Source organism: Meriones unguiculatus, chromosome 1 (assembly GCF_030254825.1).
Source record: "Meriones unguiculatus strain TT.TT164.6M chromosome 1, Bangor_MerUng_6.1, whole genome shotgun sequence".
Classification (NCBI taxonomy): Eukaryota; Metazoa; Chordata; class Mammalia; order Rodentia; family Muridae; genus Meriones; species Meriones unguiculatus.
The window spans coordinates 198117239-198130190 of record NC_083349.1 but is presented as its reverse complement, the minus strand read 5'-3'; the positions used below and the strand labels follow the sequence as shown (position 1 = coordinate 198130190).

At 44.6% G+C, this 12952-nt stretch overlaps 1 protein-coding gene across 2 annotated transcripts; it reads right to left on the bottom strand.

Moving 5' to 3' along the window:
* Positions 1-642: 642 nt before the first annotated feature.
* On the bottom strand, positions 643-12282 carry LOC110566058 (zinc finger protein 773-like). Of its 2 annotated transcripts, none has more exons than XM_060375754.1 (4): positions 5964-12282; positions 4162-4288; positions 3586-3672; positions 643-3015 (listed from the first exon to the last, which is right to left on the bottom strand). In XM_060375754.1, the coding sequence occupies exons 1-4, from the start codon at positions 5982-5984 to the stop codon at positions 1973-1975; spliced, it is 1278 nt and encodes a 425-aa protein (XP_060231737.1). In that variant the 5' UTR covers positions 5985-12282; the 3' UTR covers positions 643-1972. The 2 variants fall into 2 exon arrangements, with proteins under 2 accessions (XP_060231737.1, XP_021519520.1); XM_021663845.2 differs by having other exon boundaries at positions 8207-12282.
* Between the last annotated feature and the right edge of the window lie 670 nt (positions 12283-12952).

Below are 12952 nucleotides of genomic sequence, written 5' to 3'. Positions count from 1 at the left end.
ATACAACCCAGTGCTTAGAGCACTAAGGTGTGAGCATTTTTTTATTATTTATTACAATTTATTCACTTTGTATCCCAGCTGTGGCCCCATCCCCCATCTCCTCCCAATCCCACCCTTCCTCCTTCTTCTCCCCTATGCCCCTCCCCTAGTGCACGGATAGGGGAGGACCTCCTCCCCTTCTATCTGACCCTAGCCTATCAGGGCTCATCAGGACTGGCTTCATTGTCTTCTGTGGCCTGGCAAGCTGTACCCCCAGGGAGAGGTGATCAGAGAGCCTGCCACTGAGTTCATGCCAGAGACAACCTCTGCTCACCATACTAGGGAACCCAGTTGGAGAATGAGTCTATGGGCTACAGAAGGCCTCTGAAAGACTCCACTGATCGAGGTATCGAAGCAGAGGCTGTGACTCATAGCCAAACTTTGGGCAGAATGCATGGAATTTTATGAAAGAAGGGAGAGAGAGATAGACCTGGAGGGGACAGGAGCTCCAAAAGGAGACCAACAGAGCCAAAAATAACTGTGCACTGAGGGCCATGCAGAGACTGATACCCCAACCAAGGACCATGCATGGAGAGGACTTAAAATGCCTCCTCAGATGTAGCCCATAAATACATCTTTTAAAGTAATTCTTTGGAAATGTCATACATGCATCTTTTTTATTTAATTTTTTCATACACTGTACTTTGATCATATTCTTTTCCATCCCCTGTTGTATTATGGCATATTTACTATTGATATATCTTTTAGTAAAGCTGCTTTTAATCCTAGACAGCTGTATAACCAAATCACCACACAGAGACTAGGATTTATTTAGTTAACCTAGAACACAATGCTAGGCAACAGTTACTCCATCCTAAACCTCCAAGCCCACATAGTTCCTACCATTCAGATTCATCCCTTATATCTGCTTATAGTGTTATCTTAGGTCCGGTTCATTTCTCCATGTCGTTCCAAGACCTGTCCTCCAGCCTCTGCTCTCCCAGCTTCTGTCCTGCCACTTCTCCTCCTTCTCTGCTACCCACTCCTTTCTCTCTTTTGTCTCCTACCCTCCCCCTCCTACTCCTTCCTCTCTTCCTGCTTTCTTCCTCTCCTCCCATCTGAACCAGGATGTCCCACCCTATCCTCTCCATTGCTCAACATTGTGGCTGGTTGTTTTAACTGAGAATTTAGAGAACAAATGGTGGCATGTTTACACAAACTTGAGACAGGTGATGCTTAGAATAAGTATCACAATGCAATGTCCGGATTGAAACCAGATAGTAGGGGAGCAAAATCAGCATTTGAATGAAGAAGGGTAAGGTGTACACATTCCAAAAGAACATTATACCAACAGTCCCTCAACTCTTCCCAAACTCTTCTCACCTTCCTATTCACCCAACTTCATGTCCTTTCTCTGAAAAAATAAATTAATTAATTAAAAGCTAAACAAACAAAAAAACTTAATAAGATAAAAAAAAATCCACATGTACACATACACACACCCCAAAACAAAATCAAACAAACACCCAAGGAGTCCATTTTCAGGTGGCCAACACTCCATATGGCCTGTTGATAGATTTAGTGACAGTCCATTGGGGAAAACTTGGTATCCCTTTTCCAGCAAATATCAATGTCTTCTTGGTTAGAAGTGGGATTTTGTATGCAATTTCCTCTTCTCAGCACTAAGATTTCATCTGTTTGAACCCGTCTTATGCGTGCTGCCTCTCTGTGAGCTCATATTTGTATCAGTCCTGTTGTGTATAGACAGACGTTACTCTTTCTTAGAAGTCATTCACCACTTCTGGTCTCTCACCCTCTGCTCATTGTCCAGTTGTAGGTCTCTGAGTTAATTACCAGCGAGAAGCTTCTCTGATGAAGACTTTACTGGGTGTGGGTGTGGGAGAATGCCCTCCACATTTGAAGCATTCAAGTTTTTTTCCATTGAATTTTCAGTGTTTAAAGGGACCTCATACATTCATTGCTCATTAGACATTTATCTGTTGTGAACTTTGCGATGTTTATAGAGGCCAGAGCTATAGCAATACACTTTGTCACATTCCTCACACTCATATTGCTTTTCTGTGACGTGAACTCTCTTATGTCTAACGAGGCTGTAATCCGAAGTAAAAACGCTCCCACACTCATTGCACTCAAAAGGCTTGCTGTGAACTTTTTGGTGTTTCACAAGGTGAGAATTTTGGATAAAGCACTTTCCACATTCACTGCACTGGAAAGGCCTTTCCCCATTGTGTACTCGATCATGATAAAAAAGACTGGATTTTTCCTTAAATGATTTTCCACATTTAACACACTTATAGGGCTTTTCACCAGTATGAAATCGATAATGACTTGCAAGGCTGACTTTGTTCCTATAAGATTCCCCACATTCACTGCACTCAAAGGGCTTTTCTCCAGTGTGCACTCTATAATGACAAGTTAAGCTGGATTTGTTTCTATACAGCTTCCCACACTCACTACACCTATACGGCATTTCACCCTTGTGGGCCTTCTCATGATGAATGAGAGAGCTCTTATAATTGAAAGCTTTCCCACATTCACTGCATTTAAAACGCTTTTCTCCACTGTGAATTCTTGAGTGTACAACGAGATGAGCATTCTGGCGGAAGGATCTCCCACATTCACTGCACTTAAACGGCCTTTCTCCAGTGTGTATTTTCTGGTGTCGAATAAGCCGGAACTGATGACTAAAGGTTTTGCCACAGTCACTGCATTTGTGGTTTCTGTTCTTGGAGTGAATGGACTCTGTCTTTTCAGAGCTTCTGTGTGGCTGTCCAGTGCTGTGAGTCACCTGAGACCCAAGAAGACTTGAGGAGTCCTGGAAGTCCATCACATTGTCTGTGCTTTGTGACATCTTCTCTGATGGGTCACTCCTGCCAGTCCTCATAGCTGGGATCCTGACCTGTTCTCTTTGTGGAGATTTCTCAGCACCTCTCAGCTTATGCTGTTCATTTCCTTCTTCTGCAGAAGTAGTCTGCCCAGTGGGTGACATCTCAGCCTCCTCTCTGTTCCAACATCCTGAACAGAGAAATACTTATGAATGGTACGGAGGCTATGGACTAACAGATAACACCTACTGCTAACAGTGAACTGAGACTCTTCACAGAACAAGGGGCAAGTTCAGGGTGGTAAGGGCCCATTGCCATGCTGAAATTGTTGAGATCATAGTCTCTAGGGACATTAAGGATAGCAAGAACACAAGCATGGAGCAAAGCACAGGGAAGAGCATAACACATTCTTCAGCAAATGGCTTTTGCAGGCCTCAGCTTCTGGAGATGCAGGACACAGTGCAGAAGGCTGTCAAGGCCGGTAAGGCATGATAACCGAAGAACCTGCATTCAAAGACTGCTCAGTGTATACTACACACTAACAACACAATAAAGGAAATCCTGTGCTTTACAGCATTGCAAAGACTGATACATGAGGAACAGCTCTGGTTCAGAATAATGGGAAAACCAGAGATGGACTCTGCCATCATCCTCTGCCTTGGCATCCACACATCAGAAGCCGTCAAAATATACTTCATATGAACCCATCCAGAATGCATATATCAGCAATGAATCACCCTCCAAGTACCTGTCCACATACCCAAAGTCAGGAATCTCAGCACAGGGCTGAAGGGATCTTCTGAGGACTTCAGCTGAGTGGTGTCACAGATCTCAGAAGGTACCAGTCCTACAATCAAAAATAGGACAAGTGAACATTGCATACTAGGACAGAGTAATGCAAACATGACAATCCATAGGAAAGAAGACTAGTAAGAATGATCCTTGAAGAGTGTCTTGTGAGAGAAACCCAGCAAATGATCACACCAGTGCAAAAATCACTGCAAAAGGCACACCCAATACATGTCACTAAGAGGAACAAAGCAGTACCTAGGTCATAGGAATGCCATGTATTTACAGTGTCACCAGGCCATCAAGTTGACCTCTATTATGCTCACTATATGAATACTTATCCCATGTTGCTTCCTGTGTACCTTTCTGTACTTGACAGGGAAACAATGGTATTTTTCCAAGCCCAGCATTAGCACCAGTATTCTGTACTCCAGGATGTTGAGAAATGATTCACCAAACATGGCACAACTTTGGGAAAATACATCCCTCTGTAGAAAAGAAGCTAAGTCCATTACAGACACATTCTGACAAGATAGGACACCCTTACCCACTGAGGCCATGAGGACGAAGACCTCCACCATCACACTGTGACACAGGAGTCTCTGTGAGTCATCAAGAAGTGCCCATTCTTCCTCTGAGAAGCAGACAGCCACGTCCTTAAATGCCAGACAGCCCTGCCACAACAAGGAAATCTGAGTTCACAGGAAGCCTCCTTCTGTGGCACTCTAGCCATCTCCAAGAAAGTCATTCCCACTTAGCTTAGTTCCTCAGAGGGTAGCAAGCTCTGATTGCCATGAAATCTAATCCCTCCTCAAGGTTTCTTTGACCACCATGTTCAGTAATCTAACACAGCAGGTAGGTGGTCAGAAGGAGTCCATGTATTATTCTTACAGTATGACATTGAAAGCTCCTTGTTTCTACCAGATAATTCACATGGGCTCCATAGATGACCTTACCATATATAATCAAATTTGTGTTTTTGTACTTCACTATGCAAAGACACATCGGCTCAGAGGCCATCTATGCACACTCTCAGGATGCACTTTACTATTTCTCCACTCCATCTGCATTTCTATTTAGCATTCAAGTCCAGGTACTTAACTACTGATTCATGTACATCTCCTTTCTATCACTAAATCCAACAAAGAGAATTTCTGAGCATTGTCAGTCCACCTCGATTCCAGTTCTCTTTCTCTCTCTCTCTCTCTCTCTCTCTCTCTCTCTCTCTCTCTCCACCTTCCTTCCTTCCTTCCTTCCTTCCTTCCTTCCTTCCTTCCTTCCCTTCCTTCCTCTCTTTGTTTTTTGAGGCAGGGTTTCTGTGTAGCCATGGCTATCCTGAAACTCATTCTGTAGATTAGACTAGACTAGAACTAAGAGATCTGCCTACCTCTTCCTCCTGGGTGATGGGATGAAAGGCATGTGCATTTTCTTAACTAGGGATTGATGGGAGAGGGCCCAGCACATCGTGAATGGTTCCCATCCCTGGGCTGGCAGTCCTGGGTTCTATAAGGAAGCAGGCTGAGCAAGCCAGGGGAAGCAAGCCAATAAGCAACACCCCTCCATGGCCTCTGTATCAGCTTCTGCCTCCAAGTTCCTATCTTGTTTGATTTCTGTCCTGACTTCCTTTGTTGATGAATAGCAAAATGGGAGTGTAAGCCAAATAAACCCTTTCCTCCCCAACTTGCTTTTGGTCACAGCAGCAATAGAAGCCCTAAGATAGGACCATATGATTCCTTGTTCTAGACTGAGATATTTTATATTTAGTAATCATCTTTCCTGAAGGTATAGGAAGAATAGGAGAGTAGCAAGCAGAGTCCCAAGGCATTACACTCTCAGAGATCACTAAAATGGCCACTAAACAGGGTGAGTCATGGGGTACTGCACACTTAACCCTTGCTCATTGGTAGGTGCCACTGAACCAGGGGGAACCTGTGAAATAACAAAGCTGTGAGTAACAAGCAACGGTGCTGGTACCACCAAGGCTCATCTAAGTCCTCTCTCATATCTACAGGAAGGTACCCAACCACTGCCTGAACCCCAGTCTTCAATGAGACCTCTTTCTGTGTGCTCTTGGGCAAAGAAGCAATATTCTCAGTCTTGTCTATTGGAACAAAAGAAGAATGGTGCCCATGTTGCCTGATGAAGAGATGCAGAGCTTTAATTCCAGCACTGGGAAAGAATAGGAAGGCATGTCTTTGAGTTTAAGGGCAGCTTTCTATCCACAGCGAGTAGTGAGTTCATGGCCTGCTGGGGCTATATAGTAAAACCAACACTCAAAAATGAAAATTGACACCCATGCATATCTGAATATAATTATGTCACATTCAGTCAAGTGTGTCAAGTACTCACCAAAGTGATTCCTACATGCATAATTGATTTTTTTGAAGTATTTTAGCACAAAGCCAGGTGTGCTGGCACATGCCTTTAATCTCAGCACTTGGGTAGCAGAGGAGGTGAATCTGTATGAGTCTGAAGCCAACCTTGTCTACATAATGAGTTCCAGGCCAGCCAGGTCTACATAGTGCAACTTGGTCTCAGAAAAAACAAACAGAAATACTGTCAGTACAAACACTTGCATATCCTCTCAGAATCTATCACTTTATTTGCATGTATTTACCTATTTATTATATTTAAATGAAGAATAATATTATATCAGGCATACTGGCACAGCCTTTAATCACAGTACTCCAGAAGCTGAGACAGGTGGAACTCTGTGAATTAGAGGCCATCCTGGTCCACACAGTGAGTTCTCGATCAGCCAGGCCTACATAGAGGGACCTTGTCCCAGGGGATGGGGTTGGTGAGGTTAACAAACAAATGTGATAATCAACACATTAGACTTTAATCAAACATTGAGTATGTTCTTAAGCAATTGTTAGGTGCTTACAATAATATTATATCAATGATAATATATCATATATGTAATATATATTCATATGTCTAGGTATATAACCATTAATAGAGTATCATTATGCATCCATGGCTAACCTTGAACTCACAGATATATATATACACCTGCTTCTGGGGTCTGAGTGGTGAGATTAAAGGTTTTATGCTATCACAGCCCAGCCATGCTGGTTTTATTGACACCGTTTGAGTATGGATCTTGACCAGATCCTATGAAATGAATCCCTTATTTGATAAACCCCACAGTCCAGAATCTTACACTCTAATGATAAACTTTACCCCTGCACACAACCTGACCCAATGGAGGTATTCCCAACCCCAGGTTCATCTGTTTGCTCTTTTACCTCAGATCCCACTTACAGAAGACTTTGTTTATTTTGTTTTGTTTTCAGAGACAAGGTTTCTCTGCATAGCCTTAACTGCCTCAAACTCACAGTAAGTCTCCTGCTTCTACCCACAGAGGGCTTGGATTAAAGGTGTGCCATACCACCACAACTGGCTAATAGAAGACTCTTTAATATTCTCCTTCCCAAATATCAACCAAGCTTTGTGTTCTCACTGGTGTCCAGTGACCTCCCTTCTTTACTCCCACCCCACACCTTCCCCAGTACCCAGGAGTGAATGAGCAAGCTGCCCAGACACTCCCTTCCTTTCTTTCTTTCTTTCTTTCTTTCTTTCTTTCTTTCTTTCTTTCTTTCTTTCTTTCATTTGTTTTTCTTTGTTTGGTTGGTTTTCGAGACAGGGTTTCTCTGTGTAGTCTTGGATGTCCTGTACTCTCTCTGTAGACCAGGCTGGCCTTGAACGCACAGAGATTGGCCTGCCTCTGCCTTGCACAGTGCTGGGGTTACAGGTGTACACCGCGCACCCGGCTTTGTTTTGTTTTTTGAGACAGGGTTTCTCTATGTAGCCCTGGCTGGTCTGGAACTCAGGAAATCAGAGATCCACTGGCCTCCCCACTCCCACCCTTCCCCCGCCCAGTGCTGAATTAAAGGCATGCACCACCACCTCCCAGCCTCCCAGTCTCATTCTGAGACTCTCAGCATCACTAAGGACAAACTGATCCCCATCTGTGAACTTGCTGCAGCACAAACTCTCAAACCGCCATCCTTCCACATGGTCAGAAAAAAGGAACAGAAAAACTAGACTAGTCCTTCTGTTTGCTGCACTTGGCCCATCAGGGGGTCCTGACAGCTCGGATTTTAAAATCCGTCAGGAGATTCAATCTCTCCTCTCCACTTCACGGTCCACACCACCCCTGCTTTGCACACAGGATTACAGACAGATCACAGGTGTCTCCACCTGCAGTACTGCGATTCATCCAGGAGGGTTGTAGCTTTGACAGATAGATCCAACCTCTCCCCTGTTGCAAATCTGTAGACATCTTAACAAATCGAACTGAGTTACAGAAGCATGCTGAGCCGTTTCAGTAAGGCAGAAGCCACATCGGAGGTTAGGTCCCAGAGCTCAGGCCTGCCTGCAAACCCTTGGAGGTACGCTCCATCTAGAGTCTGATTCACTCCCCAGCACACAGATTGTCAGATAGGAGAGTCTAGTAGTCCACGACAGAGCCAGCGTACCACAGTCTTGGCTCTGGCCTGTCCTGCCCTGTCCCGCAGGCTTATGACCCCAGGGCTCCCCACCAGTGCTCCTGCATTCAGGTAGGCCCTGGACCACGTGGCGCTTACCTGGGTCTGGGGTCCTTGCTCAGCAGCCGCCATCAGACTCTGCCGGCCAGCAGGGGACAGGGATGTAGGCATCTTTGAACCAGGCATTCAGCGGGTCACACGGTGGCCTAGACTTCAGACACACCTTGGTACCAGAGGACAAGGGTCTTGTCCTTTGGCAACTTCCCGTCCTGGACTACTCAATGTGTTACCAGTGTTCTGAGGAACTGGGAAATCCAGCCAGGAACTTTGAAAAGATTCTTTGGCCAACCACCCTAAAAGTCCCGCCCAACACGTTTTGCAACAATGGACGCGTCCATTTTGATTGGCTGAGCTTTAAAAAAAAAGTTTCACCACACCCCAGTCCTAGATATACCACAGCCTATAGCAGTCACACACTCAGGAGTAGTGGGCTAACCCCGAGGACTGGCGGGACTTTGTTGGTGGCGGTGGTAGCGGGACTGTGTATCGGTCCGCCCGCTTTTTTTCCATTAAATACAACAGAGAAAGTGCATGAAGTTGGGGGAGGGTGGAGGAGGGTGGAAGAGTTGGTGGAAGGGAAAGGAATATGATCAATATCTTGCAAGAAAAATTAAAACTTAAATTTATTCAGCCAGTGAAGATGGATGTCTCTGTGACTTAAACTAGTGTCGGGTCAGACTTTGTGTGTTGCCTGCATGTGATTCTTTTCAAAGTTCCCGGGTGGGTTTGTGGGGTAATTTCAGTCATAGTGGTGGGGGGTTCTAGTCTGCATTGAGGCCCATTAAGGCTTCCTCCTCTTGGCTGGGAGGTGGGGGACTACAGCGTAATTCCAAGTCCGGTTGTGGGTGTAGAATTGATATTCTTTGTTGTTCAGCTTTTTGTTTTTTACTGTGCAGCCCTCCTTGGCTGTCCTGGAATTTCCTCTATGTCACAGGCGTCTATCTACCCCTGCCTTCCAAGAGCTGAAATTAAAGGCCTGTGCCCAGTCAGAGCGCTTCCCTTCTTACTCGGAAAAAATGTCCCCTTTCTTCCCACTACTGGCCGAAGACTAGTTTTACTTTTTCTGGTGCTTCATCTCTTCTCATCGGTTCTCCAAACCACATCCTTTCCAGCACGAAGCTCCTTGTCTGCATGAACTTGCTTCATGGTCTACAATAGCAGAACTTGCCATCCCCTCAGACACACGCATGGCTTCCCACGTTTTCTCCTGGCAGCTGCTGAGTAACTGATGGTCTTATCCGCTCAGGTTTTGGTTTTCCCTTACAAAGGCTGGGGAAATTGGCTTTGAGCTTTCTTTCTAGCACATTTCATTATTCTTCTCTCTCTCAGTCTCCCCGAGACAGGGTTTCTCTGTATAGCCCTGGCTGTCCTGGACTCACTTGATAGACCTGGCTGGCCTCAAACTCACAGAGATCCACCTGCCTCAGCCTCCCTGAGTGCTGGGATTATTCTGCACCTGACCCATTTTGTGATCTAAAAAAAAAAAAAAAATGTTTTTCTTTCAATTTTTCTTTACATTTTTTTATTTTGTTTATGTATGCTCATGTTTGAGAATGGAGGTCAGAGGAATTGCTTATCTCCTAGCATAAAGTTGTCAGGCTTGGTGACCAGCACCTTTGCCTCCTGAGCCATCTCACAAGCCCCTAAGCACACCCTACCCCATAGATTTTCTTTTTAGTTACACGCGTGTTTATGAACAAGAGTAGGCACGTACATGAGTATGTTTGATTCCAAGAACAACAAAAATTGGAAATCAAAGTGACTGGCCGCTGTGAGCTACCAAAAGGGTACTGAGAGCCTAACTTGGTCTCAGGAAGAGAAGAAAGTATTCCTAACCGCTGGGCTATCTCTTCAGTAATGGCCCCAACCCTGATTATTTATTTGAGACTGGGTCTTACATTGCAGCTCTGGCCATCTTAGAAGCTGCTGCAGAGCAAGCTGGCCTTGAATATGGAGATATACCCCTATCTCTGCCTCCCAAGTCCTGGGATTAAATATATGTACCCAAACATCCGGCTTTTTTTTTTCTTTTTCATTTCTTTCTTTATTGGTTTGTTTAATAAGACTAAGAACCCAGAAGAGGGAACTCCAATCACTCAAGTAACAATTTACACTGAGGATAACTAAAGGGTTAGTGGAGCTGGGATCACACAAAGCCTGGACTTACACTAAAGGATAAATGTAAAGAACTGTGAAGGGACAGGTGGGTGAGAAGTGTCTGTTAGGTGGTACTTCCTCGACAGGGTTGGAGATGAACGGGAAGATGTTCTGACTGGTGGCTGCAGGACTGAAGTTTCTAGAACCTTCCTAATGCTGGGACCCTTTTTATACAGCTCCTCATTTTGTGGTGACCCCCAACCATAAAACTGTTTTTGTTGCTACTTCATAACTGTAACCTTGCTGTGGTCATGAACTGTAATGTAAATATCTGATATGCAAGATACCTGATATGTGACCCCAAAGGGGTTGCGACCCACTAATTGAGAACCACTATTCTAGAATGTAAGCATTCTGGACTATATGAAGACCTGACTGTTGGTACTGTAGGTTTGGCTAAGCTGGCCTTGTTTGCCCAGTCCCTATGGAGAAAAGAAAGGTCAACCACACAGGTGTAGCAGCCTACTTGTGCCTCACCTCCTCAACCTTACAGAGAGAGGGGATGGTCACCTGTTCCTTTGGAAAGGTCTTCAAAAGAATTCCCTCCTTGGGAGTGTACCCCTGAGAGTTAGGCTCAGAGCTGACTTCTCAGGGCAAGCCTGTGTTTATTCACTCAACTTTCTGGCAAGTACTTGTTGAAACAGTACTGGAGCAAAATTCATACACAAATGGGCAATTAAATCATAATCAAGATAACATTATTTTTGACTACTTAGCATTTGCTTGAAAACATTTGACTAAACTCTTGTTATTTATTTATTTATTTATTTGAGACAGGGTCTCTCTACATAGCTGTCCTGGAACTCCCTATGTGCACCAGGCAGGCCTCAAACTCAGAGATTTGCCTACTTCTGCCTTTACAATGCTGGGATTAAAGGTGTGCTACCACCACCTAGTGTCCTTGATCTGTCAAGACTTAGGCAAGACTGCCGTCTTAACATATCAAGAAGGATAATGTTGAGAACTAAAAACAGCTGAGTGTGTGTGATGGCTAAAGTTAGGTTTTAAATTTAAGTTACTGTGCTTAGGAAATCTATAAAACAGGCTGGAGACATGGCTCAGTGGTTAAGAGCATGGTTCCTTCTTCCAGAGTTCCCGAGTTCATTTCCCTGCAACAACATGGTGGCTTCTTACAAGCATCTATACTGGGATCTGATGTCCTCTTCTGGCATGCAGGTGTACATGCAGATAGAGCACACATACATAATATAAATAAATACATATCAAACAAGGTTGGTTGTAGCCAATTGCACAGGACATTCATGATCACATGTAGGCAGGAGGTACTTAGTCACGAAGTATAGCAGGGTGCATGCTGGCCCTGACTGGGTGAAGGCAGGAAGGATGTGGTGCATGCTGGCCCTGACTGGGTGAAGGTAGGAAGCTTGTGGTGCATGCTGGCCCTGACTGGGTGAAGGCAGGAAGCTTGTGGTGCATGCTGGCCCTGACTGGGTGAAGGCAGGAAGCTTGTGGCCTTGTGCTCTTACCGTTATAAGCCTCTGACTAATGTAATGTTGGGCTGTACTCTAGGAGTCCAGGTATGTATGTTTCCTCATCCCTAACAGACTTTTCTTGACGGGCTGATGCTAGGTTTAAGACCTTCCCTGTTGCTACCTGTAGCACTGGAGATTTTTCCTGCCTTTTAATTCTTTAACTGGAAGAGAAACTAAAGCTTGTTTCCCATTTGGCTCCAAAATTGTGGTAATGGTCTATTCTCACCAGGGGGCATCAACATGTGTTGGTGCTCAGGAGAATGAAGTATGGGAATCAAGAGCCTGCGGCCAGCCAGGAACAGAGTGAGGTCTGTCATAAAACATTGAAGGACAAAGAAGGAAATGGACTTGGATATATGTTTTGAAGTCAAATGTCAAAATAAAGCCAAGTGTGGTAGCACTCATCTCAGTCCCAGCATTTAAGGCATTGGTTGGCAGATCTGTCAGTTAAGAGCCAGCGGCTATAAAGTGAAGACCTGTCCCAAAAAATAAAGACACTCCCACCCTGACACACACACATGAGATTTTCAAACAATAATACAGATACTCACATGCACACATAGAAAAACAAGAAAAGCACAGAATTTGAAGAGTTACACCTCAAAAATATATGTATGCACACTCCTTTATTCCTAGCACCCTGGAGGCAGAGGCAGGCCAATCTCTGAGTTCAACCTGGTTTACAATGTGAGTTCCAGGACAGCCAGAGCTAGAGAAATCCCATCATGAAAAACAAAAGAAACAAACAAAAGTATGTAACAGGGTTGCTGAGATGGCTCAGTGCTGAAGAGAACCTGCTCTCATAATCCTCATTAGAGAGCCTTCACCTAGCACATGATAGAAACAGATGCTGAGACCCACAGCCAAAACATTAGGTAGAGCTTGAAGCATCTTATGGAAGAGGGCAGAGTAGAAGGGACAATGAAGGATTGTAGGAGCCAGAGACACCACCAAAAAGAAAAAAGAAAAAAACCTGTTCACAGAATCAACTGATCAGGGCTCATAGGGACTCACAGAGAGTCTCTCTGGGTCAGACCTAGGTCCTCTGCATGCATGTTATAGTTGTGTAGCTTGGTGTTCTTGAGGGGCTCCTAACAGTGAGAGTGAAGGTGTCTCTGACTCTTTTGCCTGCTTT